General features: G+C 39.4%; 2 protein-coding genes across 2 annotated transcripts; one reads left to right on the top strand and one right to left on the bottom strand.

Moving 5' to 3' along the window:
* The first annotated feature begins 3,861 nt into the window (after positions 1-3,861).
* On the top strand, positions 3,862-8,085 carry LOC138413540 (bcl-2-like protein 15). The gene is made up of 4 exons (XM_069537547.1): positions 3,862-4,052; positions 5,270-5,385; positions 6,029-6,250; positions 6,789-8,085. The coding sequence occupies exons 1-4, from the start codon at positions 3,914-3,916 to the stop codon at positions 6,807-6,809; spliced, it is 498 nt and encodes a 165-aa protein (XP_069393648.1). The 5' UTR covers positions 3,862-3,913; the 3' UTR covers positions 6,810-8,085.
* A 3,878-nt stretch (positions 8,086-11,963) lies between these two features.
* LOC109629057 (adenosine receptor A1-like) lies at positions 11,964-19,625 on the bottom strand. Its single transcript, XM_020086538.2, has 3 exons — positions 19,026-19,625; positions 15,106-15,400; positions 11,964-14,968 (listed from the first exon to the last, which is right to left on the bottom strand). Exons 1-3 carry the CDS (start codon positions 19,364-19,366, stop codon positions 14,585-14,587), a joined length of 1,020 nt encoding a protein of 339 aa, XP_019942097.1. The 5' UTR covers positions 19,367-19,625; the 3' UTR covers positions 11,964-14,584.
* Positions 19,626-19,907: the final 282 nt, after the last annotated feature.

Genomic DNA, 19,907 nt, shown 5'->3' on the forward strand with positions numbered 1-19,907 from the left:
CTTCAGTACCACACACAGCTGCAGCACTTGAAACACTGCAGCAGCAACAAAGCAAAAACTTTGCAGCCAGCAAATCAAGACATCACAATCAACACTATGGACACAAACCTCAAGAGACTAATATAGCCAAGCCAGTATGTCATCTTACCGCAAACACCTTGCCAATGAGAAGCACTGGTTATCTCAGAGAACCTTAGGTTTTTATCCTCTGGATGTTTGATTCCGACTCATCGAAAACATTCTGCAGACACGTCGTTCTTATAGCAATAATGCAGCTGTGACAGAAGAGTGGCAGTTTGATATATTTTGATATATTGATGTTGAACTTGACATTTGACCCTTGACCACTCAGCTCCAAAAGGTAATCATCTGGACCCAGCACAAGTGATATCCCCACCAACTTTCCTTGTGATGTTTATTAATTTGTACATATACACACACACACACACACACAGACAACAACACCCTGCTCACGCGGTGCACAGGGTAATAAGGTGAAATAATTGAGGGTGACATGCTGCGACTGTAGTGGCAGCATTAGTGGTGAAAAAACATCAACACTGAAAAGCTAATGAAAAAGAAACAACACCTGCAGCTATTGATCAGGTATTTCATTACTTGGAGCCAAATGAGAGGATCTCAGCTAAGCTGAGACGAATCGAAAGCCTCTGTGTCTCCTCTCTTTCTCCTCTATACTGATTCAGAAGCTGCAGAAATTCTGGTCCTAACATCACGTTCCCAGAAAACAAAGTAATGCTGGTGATGCCAGTGCAAAAACATCAGCAGCCTCTTTGCATGGTGACAGACACACACAGTCAGGTCCAATGTCGTTACCACACAGCAGAGGCACTCCCACACTCCCACACACAACGGTTCTCCACTTCCTCCAACTATCCAGAGATATCCTGGATACCAACGCTGCCATCTTGCGCATTTGGAATCAGAATCAGTGCAGTAGTGATCAGAGGATGTAGCTGCAGCAGCAAGGTCTCTTTGAAACAAAAGCCTGACTAATCATGAGCCAGTCTCAGCTTTTAATTATGGCATTTCACACGGTTTTTATAGCATCAATTTACTATTTAAAACCAAACTTAAGGGGGAAATTTGGACATTTTAAGACAAAATGAGAGGAGCCATCAATGCAGCCAACCAGCAGGTGGGGATTGAAAAGCTTTGGCTTCACTTTTGGGTCAGTCATGTTGTCCATCTTTATATACAGTCAGTGCTAACATTGCCTCTGGGTTACACTTAAAGTCGTCAATATTTTTTGGATCATTTATTTAAGTCATCTTTTACCTCCTCTGTCTTCTTTCAGTTCAGACCTGATTATTCACCTTCTGACCACCAGTCTCCCTCAGTGGACTGCCCATCACGGCAAATCACAGATCACATATATAAGATCGATATATTTCAAATCTTTTGTCCAATGTATCTTAAAATAATTGATTCAGTCTGCACCTTAAGTTTCAGTGTGTAAGATTTAGATGACAGGGATCTATTGGCAGAAATTTTATATAAAATAATCCTAGTGATGTTTTTACTAGTGTGTTTCATCTAAATTGGATGAATTGTAGTTTTCTTTAGCCTAGAATGGGCTCTTTATATTTAAATACACTGTATTTACACACTCTCTATGGATGCAGCCATGTTTTTTACAGTAGCCCAAACTGGACAAACTAAACACCTATTGAGTTTTCATGACAACTGAAGGCTACCACAGGTTCTCCTTCATGTTTGGAAGGGGAGGGTGGGATGAGGGGTGTTCAGCTGCAACATGCAACTTACCACTCGATGTCTCTAAAGTCTTCACACTGAACCTTTAAAACATTGTTCATTCACGTCTTCTCGTCATCTACTCCACATGCGTTGGAAATCGGAAAACGAAATCAGTTTCGCTGATTATTTGCTCTGTAACTTGTAAAACCAGTGTTGTGTGTGATGTGTCAGACAGCCCAGGAGTGACTATGACATCCCTCCTGATTTCATTGGGGCATGATTCCTAATCAATGCTTTATTCTCTTTAGAACAGATGGAATTGCATGAGTGACCCAATTTTTATCTCATTTATCTCCTGACATCCCAGAAGTTGCAGATAAAACGCTCTCTTTTATTGTTTTCATCCTCGGTGTCAGTCCTTATAAGCAAAGCAGCTGCCACAAAATATTTTCAGTCAGCAGCTCTTTCTCGAATCAAAAGACAAGAGCTCTTCGATGTAAGTTCTGGATAATGTGTTTTCATAAAATACATTACAGATTGTGACAACTGCTTAGCACTGTCATTGCTCTGTAACATATAAATGTCTTTGTCAAAATGAGTAGACACTGGTATTGGTGGGAAAGGTCTGGTTGTTTCACAAGATACAAACAATGTTCAGTGGGAAATAGAACAGGGTTAATAGTATACATGTGGATACTAACAATAAGGAAGTCCTACTTTCAGTAGTCAAGAGTAGGCACTGGCATACTTTCAATCATCTGATGGTATTAACATTGAATATATTTGTTTGTTTGTTTTTCTTTTGACTTGCAATGCAGCTCAGTGTATTTACAGCATGTATGTATGTATGTAGTTGGTTACAATACAATACAACTTCATTGATCCCAAAGGCAATTTCTCTGACAAAAATCCTCTAAAACAATAACAATATTAAAAATGTATATGAATTAGTTCACATGTCAGATATAGGCATTAAAGAGTAGTGTGTTTTACTTGAACCAAGATCTACATGGAGCACGGAATCGTCCTGTAATGCCTTGCTCTCCAGGTTGATGGCTTCACACGTCCTTTGTGTTTGTGTGTGTGTGTGTGTTTGTGTGTGTGTGTGTGTGTGTGTGTGTCAGGGTGGGGCAACACTTCTCACAACGATCATTAGCGGGTAAATGTCGCCACCTACTGGAGATAAAATGTAAGTGATAAATTATAGAAGTAGTTTCATAATTAACTCATAATAATGTTTTGGGTGTATTTCTATATCTGAGCTGTGCTTTCAGAAAATGATGAATGTTTCCTGGTGCGAGCAGCACAAAGTACAGTAGCAAATGAAAGCAGTCAGTAGCATCTGATACAGTTAATTGCTTTTCTGTGGCTGTCACTGCACACTGAATTAATGTTTCCATGTTAATACACATTTAACCAACAGAATGTACCTATACGGAGGTACATATACATATAAACACCGGGCTACTGAATGCTTCAGGCTGACTTCTAGGCTGCAGAATGATTAAAATGTTTCTTTAGTGCAATGCTTCCCAATTCCCAAGCCTCCCTATGAAGCTAGAGATTCTGATCTTTACTCAAAGCTCGACTCAAAGCTATAGAGCTAACAGTAAACAAGTATTGACTTAAACCGAATTCCACATCCATGAAGCCAATTGTTCAAGGTGTAAGCCATCTTTTGCATCTTATAGAATGAATTGAAAGATACATTCTGAGTCCAATCAATCCCAAAACAATTACAAATGCACTCATAAGACTCACATATGATAAAATAACTTTTCAGAGAAATTGAATTGCTTGCCTACCTTTTTGTTATCCTGTGTTCATACACCTTGAGTAATTATTTAATCTTAAATGTTTCTTTTATTGATTTTAACATTGGTATTATTCATTTCAACATTCGTTTTAGGATGTATCACTTTATTATTTTATAAAGTGTATTATTTATTACATATAAAGTGATTCTATTTTCATATATTTGATTTGTTATGTTTTATTTGATCATGCATCATTAAACTCGTCAGGTATGGTGATGTAGTTTGTTAATGTCACGTTCATTGGCTGTGATACCGGAAGTAAATGTTTTGTCTACGTGTCTGTCAACGTTCATTGAATAAAGGTATGAAAAAAAGCAGGTACCCGCCTCCTCGTCCTGCGGCTGCGCCCTCACGTCACCTCCCACTTTCACCGTGGAACCATGGCTCCTGTCGACCTCGAGACGTTCCAGTGGCAGACCAGCGAAATTATCAAGTGTCTGCTGCAGGACGAGGAGCAGGACGAGGAGCAGGGCGTGCAGTGTCGATCCTGTCATGGATCTGTGGAGACTGACGGTCCAGGTTAGATTGATTCTTCTCTCCCCTGTGTGTGTGTGTGTTACGTGCATGTGTGTTACAGTGTTTCGTTAAAGCTGCGCTGTCTCATAATTGTTTGAACTGGAGACAATGGAACGAATACAAGAGGAACCTTTCTAAGAGACGACTTAACGTAAAGCGAAAGAGCACGTAGTGTAGCTGGCGTCATATAATGCGCACACGCACACACACGCACACATGCACGCCTCTCTATAGTTGTGAGGACACTCACTGATATGTGTTCCTTAGGGGTGGGTGAAGTGTTGGAGTCCACTAAACACTTCTGGAGTCTCGGTGGTAAACAGTGTCGAAGTCAAATTCTTCAGACGTAATAAAACAACAGAAAAACCGTACATGTGTCCACACTGCTGGTGTGGTGTCATCAGAGTGTCTGCAAGCCAAACTTTTCAGTGAACCATCCCTGTAACCCTCAAACTGCTCTTTGAATTTGTGAGGACCATCCAAAACGTCCTCACGTCTAAACGTCCTCACAGTGACTCCCAAAATTGGCCCCACGCATGTTCCAGGGGTTTGAGTCATGGGGTGTGGTGTTCCTTTCTCACACGGTTTACAGCCACTATTACTTTTGATTCTTTAAAACCTCTCATCTGTTTCCTTGTTCAAGTCACACTGCTCAAATCTTAATTACGAGCAGCTCAGTGGGAAGAAACCTCCAAACGACTTTGCATTTCGGAAGAAATGTTATTATCTTGATTTTAGTCAGCAATGAACTTCTGCAAATCTACACACAACAAAAACTGCTGTCACGGACTGACTGTGCATGTAAGGATGTAGGCTTCTCATCAGTTGCATCTGATTTTTATGATAATCATAATGATAATATTTAAAATCTTAAATTATATATTAGTACCCAACAATACAAAATACACACAAAAATGTCATAAAACAAATAAAAACACTTTCAAATGACTAAATAGATTAAAAACACCCAATGTGTGACAGAAATTACATTTTTTAAATTTAAATAATCTAATCTAGAATTAGGTGAAATCAGGGAATGCTACTGACTCAGCCAGCTGTATCTCCTCTGGCAAGTTGTTGCAGAGCCTCTAAGCTTTTATTTTAAAAACTCGGTCCCGCTTAGTCTTTAGCCAAGAGTCTGGAGCAGTTAAAAGGCCCCTGGCAGAGGATCTTAAAGTGTGAGCAGGGTTGTTGTTTTAATGTTTGTTTGTTTGTTTCAGATGATTTTGACCCAGTTCTGATAGCCGATAAACTGAGAAACGTGGCTGATTCCCTGAATGATGACATCACGTTTAAAGCTACACTCAATAGCCTGAAGGAAGCAGCAGCACAAGAGGTACACACACACACACACACACACAAATAATTTTAAATAAAATTAATGCAAACTCTGAATTGCCAAAATATTTTATTCTCATTTTGAACTCTGTAAACATATGTGATTAATACAGGTCCCTTCTCAATAAGTTAATTAATCTGCAGCATAGACTGTACATACAGATGGAAGGCACGTCTCCCCTTCACCTCCAGCTATCCAGAAATGAAGCCAAAATGTGCCAGATACAAAACGCTGTCATCTCATTTGGAGCCTGAGACTCAGAGTGGCGTTCAACATGTGCTCGACCAATCATGTGTCAGCTTCAGCTCTCAATCGTGACGATTTACCCCGTTTTTATATCATCAAATAACTAATTCAAGATAAAATTATCAGAAAACACTCGTTGGAGAAGTTTATAACTACCTACGACAGAAACTATTTTTGAGAAAAAAATGATTTGACATGTGCTTTGACTTTTTTGTAAGAATAAATAAAAACTTTCTTTATAATGAGCAATCGTTAATATCTCAGTATCCACAGGGGAATAGAGTTTGATTCTCTGTCATCAGGACCTGCCTGCATGTCTACAGTGATGACACACTGGCTTTATATTGAATTTCCTGCTCAGTAGTGTCTTGATTCTTGTTTCGGGCCCCCCCAGGCCGTGGAAGCAGCCTTCAGCCAAGGTGTGGAGGCCTTGTGCCAGACTTACGTCGCTCAGACGCCTGAGGTAGCTCCAGAGATGCAGCTCATCAATGCCTCAGTGGCCTTGGTGCTCTTTGTGAAGAAGTCCTCCCCAGAGCTGATAAAGAAAGTCCAGAGGGCCATGATGTCATTCTTCAACAGGCGTGTTAGCACATGGGTGACTCAGCAAGGTGGATGGGTGAGTGTTATCTTTGTCTGAAGATAATTACCACTGACTGATTTTTTACCATAAACCTTTTTACAAGCAACCATAAATCAAAACTAATACAACCACATACATATTTGAATTAAGAAAATGAACAATGTTTTTTACATAAAATATATAAACCTACATGCAAAAGTTCACATATCGGCACATGTATAGGTTGATACCAATTATTTCTGTGCAAGGCTCATTCAGCCAACTGATGTATTGTTCCGGCTCTAATTATATTGCAATAAAAAAACGTTTATGTTGAACAAATGTAATATGCACCACAATCACATTGTTGTTAGGGGTTCAGACTTCACTCGTATGTCCATTTTGGTGAATGGGGAGTCTCATGGCAGTTTTTAATTTTGCTTGCTTGCTTGTGTGTGTGTGTGTGTGTGTGTGTGTGTGTGTGTGTGTGTGTGTGTGTGTGTGTGTGTGTGTGTGTGTGTGTGTGTGTGTGTGTGTGTGTGTGTGTGTGTGTGTGTGTGTGTGTGTGTGTGTGTGTGTGTGTGTGTGTTTTCAGGATAAAGTATCTGCTGTTTAACACTAAATGACCAAACCACCCTCTTGTTGGTGAAGCACATCGCGTTGAACAGCCATATTTCCCGAGGTGACACCATGGTGCATCCGTCTGTTTCACTCTCGCAGATGTCTAATCATCCACTAAGCTTTTTTTATTAGAAAACATTGACACAATCAGACATTAATCCCGTGTTTTTATGATGCAAGTGAACATCACAGGTCAAAGAGCTGACCTCCTCGGGACTCCTGCTCTATTCACTGCGTCAGTTAACAAATAATGGGGATGGAAAACTTGTAGATCATTCAAAAGCAATCAGTCAGTTATTAAAGTAATTTTAAGACTTGGTAAAATAATATGAAACACTACTTAAGTTACTACTACGACTAAGTAATTTCTCGATTGTCTTAAGAGTTGTCTCCTAGTACTCTGTGATATTGGTGCTTAGATTGATTTTTCTATTTGATTTATGTAGGTTATTCTATCAGGCTTTGGCATTTCTCATTAAAGATTAATTCAATGTTTACATACATTTTTCATTCTTGTTGATGTATCTGTTTTTTACTATCCATGTGCATGTTAACTGTGTGTAGAATAGGACATTTTGGGGGCTCAGTCAAGCTGTGAAAAGTACTTGAATTTTTTCCAAAATTAATACGGCTGTTTTTATATCTTAAACATTCAAATGTTGATTGTCTTTTTTTAGCCAAAAAGTCTAACTTTAGTTAAATGATCGGAGTTTTAGACCTGTTTGTGATGAATGTATGATGTACAATGTACTTCTGTTTTAAAATGATTTCTTCTTAAGAGTAATTTTTGGTGGTATACATAGTTTATAATGTTGTAGTTCTTTCCCAACCATACAGATATAAGCACACTCAATAAAACTACAAACAAGAATGTGGAAATGGTGACAGAACAAACGTTCCAGTCAAAATCGATTGCTTAAATTGAATTAATTAAAGTCTTAAATTTAACTTGAACTAATCACCAAGTTAAATTCAGCTGTTTTCACAGTGTATGCACTCAGAGAAACATTTAAAATGTACAAATTCAATCCCAGATGTACATGTGTCACTGCTTTTATGTGTTTGTTGGAACCTTCATAAACTTTGATATTTCCGCTACAAGTTTTAGCCATAGATGCTTGTGCACCGTGAAGACACCAAATCATTTACGCAGCCTGATTGTTTTATGGGCTGCTGTGTGTTTTTCTGCAATTTGTTATCACCTTTTGTAATGATTTCAATAATAATGTGAAAATCATTTGTGTATCTGTAAAATATTTTTATGACACTGATATTTTTATGTGTGGCATTTTATAAATGTTTACTATAGTTATTATATATAAGATTTATTAAGCATTATCCAAACAAAATTTCAATGTGTTTTAAAAAATTGACACATAAAAGCACATGGAGATTATAACTACTAAAACATAGTGAAACTGATTTATAAAAGTGTTTTTTATCAATCTAGTCTCATATAAATCATCCTAATGTATCCTGTAGGGCTCATTCAAACTCAATAATGAGGAAGTCACGGTGCTTTTTCTTTACATCACAGGTTTTTCTGTGGAGCTCAGTTTCCAACAGTGAACTCATATCGTCAGTAATATGTAACATTTCTAAGTTACATGTACTTAACTTGAATATTTGAGTTTTATGCTATTTAATACTTTTACTCCCACAGACGACTGTGCCTGTTTTAAAAAAATACACTATAATGACCATATAAAACAGCTCAAACAAGTACAACATTAAAATCCTATTTGCATTTTAATGCATCAGTAAAATAAATCTAATAGCGTATAACAATATAACTGACAGGAGCCATTTTATTCTTTCACTGATCACACTTGAGTTTTGAATTAAATAACTTTACTTGTAATTAACGTTGGTAATGGTCGATTTTATGCTGTCACAGTGCTAACAGGGTGCTGATGTACAACCAGTCATTAAAGACCAGACTCGTTTAGAAGAACTTGGGTCAGCAATGGGTCTTTTGTTTATCTTTGTTAGAGCTTTATATTCAGAGGAGGAATAAAATAGGAGAAATGAGAAATGCCTGTCAAATGTGTTTTGTGTTTGTGTCAGCAGAAAGCATATCTTGATTTGGGGAGATGCTTCTTTTATTGGATATTTATGTAAGTCATATAGTAAAATATGTGTACACATTAACAGTGTGTTTGTGGAAAACCAATAACCTTAATATGTCTGATTTCCAAAATGAATTTCAACTTAAACTTATCATGGTCTTTTAATGAAAATTATACCAGCCTCTCATAATGTCATTTTGAAAACCTCACTCTAAAATGACATGAAGTACATTTGGTATTCATATACATGTTATGTATAGCGTGCATCATATACATTATACAGTATATATTTCTATATTTTCCCACTACATACAGTGGCAGTGAAATAGTTGGATGTGTGTACCATCAGACAAGGCAGTATTTGTATTATTTTCTTTTACACCTACAACAGATTATACCACAGATCTGAAATAGTTTGTAAATCAGCCCAAAATTTAATTTCTTTGAAGATTTTTCCACGGAACTGTCGCCTCATGTTGTTTCACTTCTGGGCAGTAACCAGCAGAGGGCAACCTCCTCTATTCCGGCTGCATTTTTCTTAGTGCACTGGTTTTTCATGTGGATATTTTTAAAATAATAAATAATAAATTAATTAATATAAATTGAGTTGAGTATATGATGAAAATAATTTTCAGTCATCGTTGCAGATGTATTGATTATCCTTGTTGTTTTTTCTTAGATTTCTTAATGAGAGGTAAGATGCATAAAGAATATTCAGGAAGTCAGTGGATCAATTCACATTTGTTAAGGTCAATGTAAAAAGAAGATACTTATCAGCTAAACAATAAATACAAGACTAACAACGTCTTTCTAAATGATTCAACTTCCATTTTAGTTACGCTTTATGAAACCCATTTTGAGTTCTTTCCTCACATTAAACTGAAAATGATGCATCATATTTGATGTAGTGAATAGAAATTTTCACTGAATCATGTTTCTGACGATGCAAGTTCTAAAAATGTAAGATTTAAAATCAGAGGTCATGATTTTTGATAAACTGTGTTGTTATAATGAGAGTTGAGCAGATATTTGGCTGTTTCAGGGGTGTCCATCCACACTTCATCTTCTCTTCTTTGTGGGAAACTTGATTGTTTGATATGACTTGAAGCCAAAGTTCAAAGTCTAGTTGCAGTACAGGAAACAAACCTGTTCTTCATAGTGTCCTTTTCTCTTTTGTCATAATCACACAGTTCACACTGGGATGTGAAGGCATATGACTGTAGATTTTCACCAATGTGGGAAAGGAACGTCAAGGATGGACATTCATTTTCGAAATTCCTGCTGTCAGTCTCGACACAAACATTGAATACCTTCTTCATTTAAGTCTGAAACCATGAGAACAAATCTTTGACTTCACTCCATCTGATTTGATTTTTTTGTCCAGCAGATACCCACTCCCAGTTTACAGTAACACTTCTCAATGCTGCTATTTGAGTGAATCCATGAGATCTGTTGTTTTCTGCTGATACCTGTTGCTTTAAACTTTAAACCCACAGAGCACTTGTCCTTTAACTAACTTGAAAAATATGGCACACTAAAATCCCAATGGCATAATTATATGGTGCAGTGAAAATGCAATTAGTTGGGCATTTACCACAGCGGTGGCAGATGGGGAGGGTGCCTTCCCCACAACTCTCTGAGGCGAGACGTCCAGAGGCTTTTAACTCATCAGGTGTACAAGGATATAGAAAGTCTGACTGACATTGTCACTGTGAGTTAATCCTATATATTGCATTACATGTTGCAGATATCATTATTAGAAATGGGGAGGGGAGGAGGCTGTGAATTGAAGAAAAAATCTAGTAAATCTAGTAAAAGTCATAACTGCATGCTCAAGCCTACAATCTACCAGAAGATGGAGACATCTTCATGAACTCAAAACAGCCATTTTGTTCTCTATTACCATGTCTAATTTAAAGGGAGGTTTCTTCGATTTCCTGTTTATTTTGCTTAATTTTCAAAGTCTCTGAATCTAGAGGATCATGTTTATGGCATTCATGACTTTTTACAAAATGTAACTGACCAAGACTGCACAGTGGTAGACCTGTATAAGAAGATCAAAGTCAAAATACTGGGAGAGTACCTCTATACCAACGGACATGCTAAAGACACATACAGATTTTTACCAAATTCAGGCATCAGAACCAGAGATCATAACAGTTTACACATCTTTACTACAGGAATGATATACTTTTTGAAGAAAAAATTAAATTATGCAGATGCCTAGTGAGCAAATCAGAGATAAAGAAGATGAACAGGGAAGAGGAAAGTAAAGGAATGAAGAGAAATTCGTAGGAGAACTAATTACAGTGACCCTGAAAATGACAACAGAGTCCTAAAGGATTGAGTAAGGAGAAGAAAACCAAGGTGCTGGTGTGACAGATGTTATTATTCCTGAGAACCAGATGCAGCTCAGCTCTTCCACTGATGCTGCAGTAAGTGTTCAGGTAGAGATCTTGCTGAACTGGATGATGCTTTACCTCAGGAGTGGATCATATCCATAGGTCATTGTCACACTGTGAACAGGTAATTGCCTTTCTGACCTCCTGGCATCCTTTATATAGATACTGGAAAAAGAGGAAGCCACCAGTGTTCTTTGTGACTGAGTCCCTCAATTCTACAGCAAATGCATATTAGGTATAGATGCGAAAACGCTATACCCGAGTGCAACATCCAGGAATGACAGGCAGATGCAAAGTTTTGTGTGATAGGCTCGAGCTGTCAGATACTTTCCTCTGCTTCCCCCCTTTTTTGGAGGAAGCACTGAATGGTACAAGTTACAGCGGTGTGTCGGATCACTTGCTGCAGCATGTGTCAGAGAAGGACAGGACATTTCTAATACACTGGAATAATTTGTGTTTATATTGCCAAACAGGAACTTATGCTTGATTCAAATAACCACAACTGTCTTACCACTGAAGACACAACTGAATTGAAATGAAATCTGTCCTCTGCTTCTGCACAGTAATCTTGTTTGGAGACCTCATCATCCTTCAGTTCATAGTGACTTCTGCATACACACATCTTTCATCTAGGATGTAAAACCTCTACCTAAATATGTGATTAATCAAGAAAGAAAATTTAAGAAAATGTATATTTAATAGAGAACAGTTGTTAGCGTAAAACAAAATTGCTCACTACATTTCACATGGAGATGCTTTTCGGTGTTGTCCACTGTCGCTGGCGCTGAAACACTTAAGAGCATGATAAGTACAAAGCCATAGCAATCTTTTTTTTCCACATCCAATATCCAGTCACAAACCATGTTTAATTCATCTCAGGGTTTCACTTATAGGTCCAGTGTGTAGAGAAAATAATCTATTGGCACAAATTGAATATAAAATAAGCCTAGTGACGTTTCACTAGTGTGTTTCATCAAAACTGTATTAATTGTTGTTATCTTTACCCCAGAAAAGGCCCTTTATATTTAAATACTTTATATTTAAATACTTTATATTTAAATACGTTATATTCACATTGAGGGGACCCTCTCTACGGAGGAGCCATGTTTTTTACATTAGTCCAGACTGGACAAACTAAACATCTTTTGAGTTTTTATGACAACTGAAGCTACCACAGGTTCTTTTTCATGTTTGGAAGGAGAGGGTGAGGTGAGGGGTGTTCAGCTGCCACATGCAATTTCACCACTAGATATCACTAAATTCTACACACTGTAACTTTAAAGTACACAGAGAAACATTTTAAGCCGCTATTTGTATTATGTATTAAAAACTACTTTTGACTACTACTACACTGTGATAAGTGGCAGTTGAATCACAGACTAACAATGTAGTGTCCATAGAATATAGATGTGGGCTGAGCCTAATGGTAAAGTGCTTCTGTGTTAACTTCCCCGCACATTTTATTTGATGAAAGTTTTTCCAGCACAGGGAAAAAAAGCTCCCGGGGTTAAAAACATTTTTTAATACTATATTAGCACATTCAGTAGCATAGCACCATTTATAATTCCATTGAAATGGATTTCACTTGAACATTTTACTGTTTAAAAAAAAACATGACAAGAGATCAATAGGGTCACATCAAGAGGCCTCACTAGTTGATGACAGAGCACCAGTGTGGTCCGACCTCCACAGTTTCACTCTCACCTGCTAGTTTCCTTGTGACTATAATAATCCTCCACCCTCTCCAGCCTCACCCTTGGAATCCTGGACCCTCATAACCTCCACACTTACTCAGACATGAAGCCGCTCTCTGCCGACTGAAAGGAGATGCATGTGTGCCTGACTAAAATGGCACAGAAGCACCCGTCGTGGAAAGTGAGATGCTGTTACTGTCATAAAGCACGGAGCAGATTTTGATGCCTCCAACTGCTAATGCACAGTCAGCACAATGAATTCAAATCAGGCCTCACCGTATGTTGTGCCATGTTTTTCTCACTGTTTGTCATTGTCATAAAAAATGAAATGCGGTGCTTGGAGGTTGGATTCCCCAGTGTGTTCACTCAACCAACAGCTGTAAGAGGACATATCAGATTTAATCAGCTGTTTGCTCAGTGAGGTGAATTTTATACAGATGTATAAAATCTCCCATTACTATTTATACATACATTAGTTACATACAGTGCACATTGTCCATGTCAGCAGTCCTGTGTCATTATCGGCCCTGTAAGAAAAATGACTGAAGCTACACCTTTAAACCAACTTCATCACAAAGAGTCCAGAGAAGAGGTTTGAAAAAGTCACACTTATGTGTAGTGGACAGGTCCTGCTAGGTGTGACATAGATGTATATAAATGAAGCTCATTGGATGCAGCGACATTCACAGTCTTCTATTGAACAGCACTGGTGTAGCTACAGAGTTACAATAGGAGCATTATTGTTTCCGATACAACTATTAGCTAGTATTAGTCATTCAGTTGATCAGAGTCTCAGAGTTTCCAAAAAAAAAAAACCCTTCACATGTGGTTAAGCACCACAGGCCACATGTGTCTGATGAATGACTGCATACATTTGTGGAAAACAACTCTGAACAATGTCTTTTACAGAGATTTATTTGTAATGATTTGGTACTAGACCAAGACAAGCAACACCGTAACTTTACCATTAACACAGCTGAAATAAACCAAGTGACTCAATTTAACATTTTTTCATCCATGATGCATTTAACATACATCCTGTATCCTGGTTGCTCTCACGCAGGTTGTGACAACTTTGTGTTTGCCCACAATTATTAGCACTATGCTGAATGCTCCTCCAGCTTCTAGTCTTTGTTTTCTTTCCTTAAGGCCACAGAAAGTAGCAAATGTGAAGCAAACATGAGATGCTTAACAATGTGAGATGAATCACATGAAAAAGGCGAAAAGAGTTTTAGTACAGTTAAAATAAGCAGTTCAGGATACACTACTACACTTACTGAAGTTCAACAGGATTGTGTTGAAACTCGTGAGAAGCCCCATATCCCGTATGACATTGTCATCATTTTGTCAGCCAGTGTAGAAACAGTCTTAACTAAATCGTACTGATTTAGTTGATTGTCTCCATTTGTCACTGTCTTCTTGAAGCAGGTTGGATGGAGGAAATCCTCCCTCTTCTTTTTTATCCCTCTGACACTCTCAATACCACTAAGGCCTTTTTTTCCTGCTAATCCCTCAAGTGTGAGCATAAATTCAGAGTGCTTTCCATCCTGTGCCAATCTGAGTGAAACTTCACAGTTACACAGCCACACAATTAGTTGGCGAAGCTCACACATCATCATCGTCATCATCAATCTGCCTCAGCCTCCTCTCATGACTGTGTCCTCTCTGGCTCCCTCTTTGAGGAAGCCGACCGACTGGATCCTGACAAAGGAAGTATTGTTTCCAGATTTTCCGGAACGCTGTGCGGAATTTCTTGATGCGGAAAGCATAAATGATGGGGTTGACGGCTGAGTTGCCGTGGCTGAGGATGATGGCGATGTAAATGAGAAACACTGGCTTGTTGCAGTCCGGACAGAAGAGGGTGATGCAGTTGAGGATGTGGAGGGGAAGCCAGCTGACTGCGAAGAGGAAAAGAACAAGGGCGAGAGACTTGGCTAGCTTCAGCTCCTTACCAAAGTAACGTCTCGGGTCTGTGTGGCTTGCAGTCACCTACAAAGAGATAAAGCAGGAACATTATCATCATCTTATGAATTTAACTTTAGTCTAATCACTGCATGTGTTTGTTTTCATAGCAAACTGTGTTTAGATTGCTTCATGTCAAACAGAGTGACCAGGCTTGTCCTCACCTTCTTGTTGAGCTGCTTGTGGATCATGTAGAAAATCTCCACGTAGATGGCCAGCATGAGCAGCAGAGGGGGCAGCACCCAGCCGAAGAAGTTGAAATAGACCATGTAGTCCATGCTGATGACAGTCTCGAACTCGCAGGTCACCAACTGCTCGTCAGTGATCAGTGAGCCGTTGTCACGCAGACGCTGCAAGTTATTCCAGCCCAACATAGGCGTGAGGCCGACTATGATGGATACCAGCCAACACAACAACACGGCCGTGCCTGCTCGCCGAGGGGTCACGACCTGCTTGTAGCTATGGCAACAAGGGAGAAGATAGAGTGAAAAAAGGAAAAAATAAATCTCTCTCTGTTTTACTATCAGTTCATCTGCTCCATATTACATATTAATGTTTTTTATTTTATTTATCCTTAATTTGACCAAGACAGTCCCATCGAGGTTCAGGTCCTGGCAAGATGGGAATGAATGAATAATACAAGTATAGTGACATCACAAACATGATGTTAGCACATTTCATGACTGTCTTGGAGTGCTGTTTCAACTTTTTAAAAGTTCACAGTTGCCGCATGTAACAATGATGAAACATCAGCAACAGCTGAAGTACAAGTGAGGAAGAGTGACGAGTCAACTAGAAATGGGAGTTGTAGCCTACAGCAAAATCTTGTTCAAGTTTGCTATGATTTAGCAACAGTCTTAAGTTACTGCTTATCCAAGATAGGTCAACAACACTCCTGAAGATTTAAGAGTTAAGAATGGAAATGGTTGCTTTGTTGAAGGATAAACGTGTTATTTCTATTTTCAAAAGTTATACAATTCAGCTTAGAGGTTGCCCTTTGTTGAGTTGGAAAAAAATGTTAATTCTTCTTTTTGGACTGTCAAAAATGCAGTGGACTTCAGAATTTGTCCTGAAGTTTTCCAGAGGGGCTGTATGTGGGAATGCAAATGTCCAAGGAACACGTTCCCTTGGAGTTTTTAGGTCTGGCACAAAACTCTACATTGTGAGAATTCACTGTGAGCAAGTGGGCGTGTTTATCATGCTTCTAAAAGCAAATTCATAGTTTCTGCACCGGCCAGTCAGTTGAGGTCCGATGGAGTCCCCTATGGTTTTCATTACCTACTTTTTAACGCAAGGACCCCTATGCGGACAGCTGCATGCAGCCCAAAATTTGTGACCCTGAACATGCTCAAGGTACAACATATCCACGATAGCATGGAACACCAGAACGACGCAGACTCTCATTTTAGTATAGAACCATGGGGGAATGTATATGTGACTGGAAGGAGTACGTAACTCTCAGTGGACACAGAACGTGGAAAGTATTATCAACCATGACGGACACGAGACTGGAAAAAAAACCTGAGTCAAACATACAAATATTATATAAAAATATCTCAAAACGAAAAAGACGAAGTTGACAAAGATTCCAACGTGGACAGAGATTCAAGCTTTTGGCAATAAGGGCCGACGCTGTGTTGATTTGCTGTAAAGACATGTCTTTACAGCATGATGTATACATCATGTCCTGACCACTCCGGACATTTTGCTGTTATTGTGAATGTGTCTAATCCGAACAATCTCCTGCTGCCGTCTTCTTACATGCATGTCAGAAAATATCCAGACCTGATTGTCTGCACTTTTTCTGCAGTACCTGTCTGAAAATGGCTTTGTAGCCTGGCAACAGATGAATGCAGCGTACCTGTTAAATCCCACTCTGGAAAATCTCTTCTGCTTTTTTCTTTTTTCAAACATGAAGGAGAAACATTTCTGCTTCTCTGTAAAGAGAGAACAGTTGCATTTGTTGCCTCACATAACTGTCTGCAATTCTTAGGAATTTCAACGGGACATGTTGAGTTTTAAATTAAAACCTCCTGTCTAAACATGTCCCGCTGACTCAAAGCTGATGAAGGGTACATGCCCCCCCCCCCCCTTTTTTTTTCAGGCACATATTTTCTGCTCTTATCACTTCTGCTCTCTGGCTAACACACAAACACACACTGCTGAAATATGTACCAGATCCAAACTTTTATATTTATTACTTTGATTAATGTTAGTTACTCTTGCCTCACCCACACTCTCTCACGGAAAATGCACACACACACACACACACACATATACACACACACAGACACACACACTCAGAGTTTGACCAGAGCGAGGCACACATGGGAGGGACAAGGAGGGATGTTTAAAGAGGCCTTGTCTGGAACAGGTCCTCTTACATGTGAAGTCAGTTTTTGCTCTCCACACTCAGCATGTGCTGCTGGTGAAGCTCAGCCTCCTGTCTGCTTACAGATCAGCTGTTCATCTGACAAAAATTGCTTTCTGCTTTACCGTTGTCCGTCTATATCTGCGCTTTCCTGTGGAATTTTGATCCCTGTGAGCCCCACCTGCAAATCAAACCCTCCAGCTGAGCTCACCGCTGATATTTTTAAATCTCACACAGACCACTGTTATCATGAGAGTCTGCTTCCAAACCACCTCTGCTATAAAAAGCAATTGGTGCTTGTTAAGCTGTGTCCCTCCAGTCCCAGGGGTGGTTTAGGGAGGGGGGGCAATTTCTGAAGGTTGTACAGATGGAAATGGATTATTGTTGAGGTGGAAGAAAACATTCTCAGATTTTATGCTGTAAATTGAGCTTTTTGTTTTTTGAAGAACTCGTAGTTTTTCTGATGCTAATGCTAACCCTGGAGAGAAACATATAAAGAAAATTAAAGATATAATGCTGCTTTTTAAAATGATAAATGAAGTTCTCTTATTCATCCTGTTTTGGAAATAGGAATGTATGATATGAAGAGCTGAGCAACACCACAGTACACTGATAAGTAACAACCTGTATGTATCTATTCATATAAACTCGTGTGTTCATATGATGTATTCAAATGATTCCTGTACCGTCACTGTGTTACCTCTCTCCAGACTGCAGTGAGTGTGCATGCTTATGTGTTTGTGTTTGTTTGTGTGTGTGTGCATGTTATTTGCCAGTTTAAGAAATTATGCAATCCATCAACCATCGACCATGAGCCCATTGACCAATCATGCATTCTCTGCCAGACTGTGCAGGCTCATTGTCACATGAGCCACCCTGAAGTGGAAACTTGAGTTTTTTGCGTGAGCTGTCATAAACAAAAATGCAACCAAAAAACAAGATCCACAATTTCAAAACCTCCTGCTCTGCTTATAAGATCTGCTACCATGCCAGTTTATCTCACTTCCCACCATGTTGTTGCCTCTAACCAATAGAGACCATATGGAAGATCAAGTAACATGTGTGACTCCCACATGCTTCAACATATCCATCTATCTATCTATCTATCTATCTATCCGTCTGCAGCTAAAATACATATTCAGACCTCCAAAAACATCTCAAATCTGGAAGGAAATATTTAACAATCAGAGGATCTATTAGTTGAGGGTACAATCACAATAATGTAATCTATGCTGATGTTATTTATGTATGTATTCATCCCAGTATATATAAGTATATATGTTATTCTTCCTGCAACCTTTCAGTCATATATAGTTTAAGAACTATGTGCCGAAGATGTACATTTTTTATTTAAACGACAAATGATGAGTTAATGGGTAAATGAAAAGGTGATTTTTGCATTTCCTATGTGTGAACCATTAAATCGGCTATAGGCTATGACGTGTCAATGATTTCTCTGCTTTTATTTCCAGATTATCAACTGATGTAGATGTTACAGCAGATTACAATGCCAACATTAATGTGACTGTAAATCAATTCAAATGAAACTGACAAAACGATTTAACGCGGCATGTGCTATCCCACTCACTCCTGGGTGGACGTGTAATTAAATGTATGGCTAGTGTCCTTGGTCTGAGCAGCGGTGCAGACACAAAGGCTTCCTGTGACTGAGACAAGAGATTGAAAACTAGAGGAATTCACCTTTAGGCCTACCTCATGGGTATTTTCACTCTTAGGTAGCGGTCGATGGCGATGGCCAGCAGCGCCAGGATTGAACTTTGCGTGAGGACGAGCACCGTGCAGGCGACCAGCAGGCAGCTGTAGAAGTGCGTCTTCAGTCCGATGCTGATGGTGATGGCGAGGGGGATGACCAGCGCGCCCACCGCAATGTCAGCCAAGGCCAGGGAGACGATGAAACAAAACGTGGTGTCCCTCAGAGACCTGTTAATGCGCACGGCCCACACCACCATCACGTTCCCGATGACCGAGGACACGGCGATCACCGCCTCCATCCCAATGTAGAGGGCTTTAGAGGGAGGCAGTGCCGAAGTCATTGTCGCGGACGGTGCTGGATGAGTGTGCGCGTAACGGAGGAACAGCCGAAAAACGCCGAGGGAGTTCCCTGTTGGAGTTTGGTGCCGGATGAGACCCCCTGACCGAGGCTTCGCATGTTTTATGTCCGCGAAAATGCAGAGATTATGTCAGCTTCTCGGGATGATTATGGGATCTGGTCCAGGACGTACAGCTGTGTGCGCACCAGACGCAGAAGTTGGTCTCCAGACGCAGCGAGGCGGTGATTCCGAGAATGATGCCGAGCTGCTGGCAGGACGGACGGAGCAGGAATAGTGAATGAGTCACAGCTCTTTCCAAAGAGCTCACCCGCATCAACCCGCTGTTATCTTCAATGTCAAAACGTGTGTCCAAGGAAGACAGACAAAAACAGAGCCAACATTCACATGCATGCCACATATTTTTAAAAGTCCACTCATCTTAATATACTATTTCAGCATGGGCGATATTGGTCCAGAGCAGGGACATGTTCCATTCCCTTTGCGTAATTTGTATTTATCCCATTTCAGATACCGTGCGTAATGA

The sequence above is a fragment of the Paralichthys olivaceus genome, chromosome 2 (assembly GCF_024713975.1).
Source record: "Paralichthys olivaceus isolate ysfri-2021 chromosome 2, ASM2471397v2, whole genome shotgun sequence".
Taxonomy (NCBI): Eukaryota; Metazoa; Chordata; class Actinopteri; order Pleuronectiformes; family Paralichthyidae; genus Paralichthys; species Paralichthys olivaceus.

Excerpts from the sequence above, each read along its gene's own strand:
- LOC138413540 (XM_069537547.1), top strand. The coding sequence starts at position 3,914 with ATGGCTCCTGTCGACCTCGAGACGTTCCAGTGGCAGACCAGCGAAATT. Across the intron at positions 4,053-5,269 it reads TGTGGAGACTGACGGTCCAG|ATGATTTTGACCCAGTTCTG; the intron begins GTTAGATTGATT and ends TGTTTGTTTCAG. Across the intron at positions 6,251-6,788 it reads TGACTCAGCAAGGTGGATGG|GATAAAGTATCTGCTGTTTA; the intron begins GTGAGTGTTATC and ends GTGTGTTTTCAG.
- LOC109629057 (XM_020086538.2), bottom strand. The coding sequence starts at position 19,366 with ATGACTTCGGCACTGCCTCCCTCTAAAGCCCTCTACATTGGGATGGAG. Across the intron at positions 15,401-19,025 it reads AGAGTGAAAATACCCATGAG|CTACAAGCAGGTCGTGACCC; the intron begins GTAGGCCTAAAG and ends TTGTTGCCATAG. Across the intron at positions 14,969-15,105 it reads ACAAGCAGCTCAACAAGAAG|GTGACTGCAAGCCACACAGA; the intron begins GTGAGGACAAGC and ends ATCTCTTTGTAG.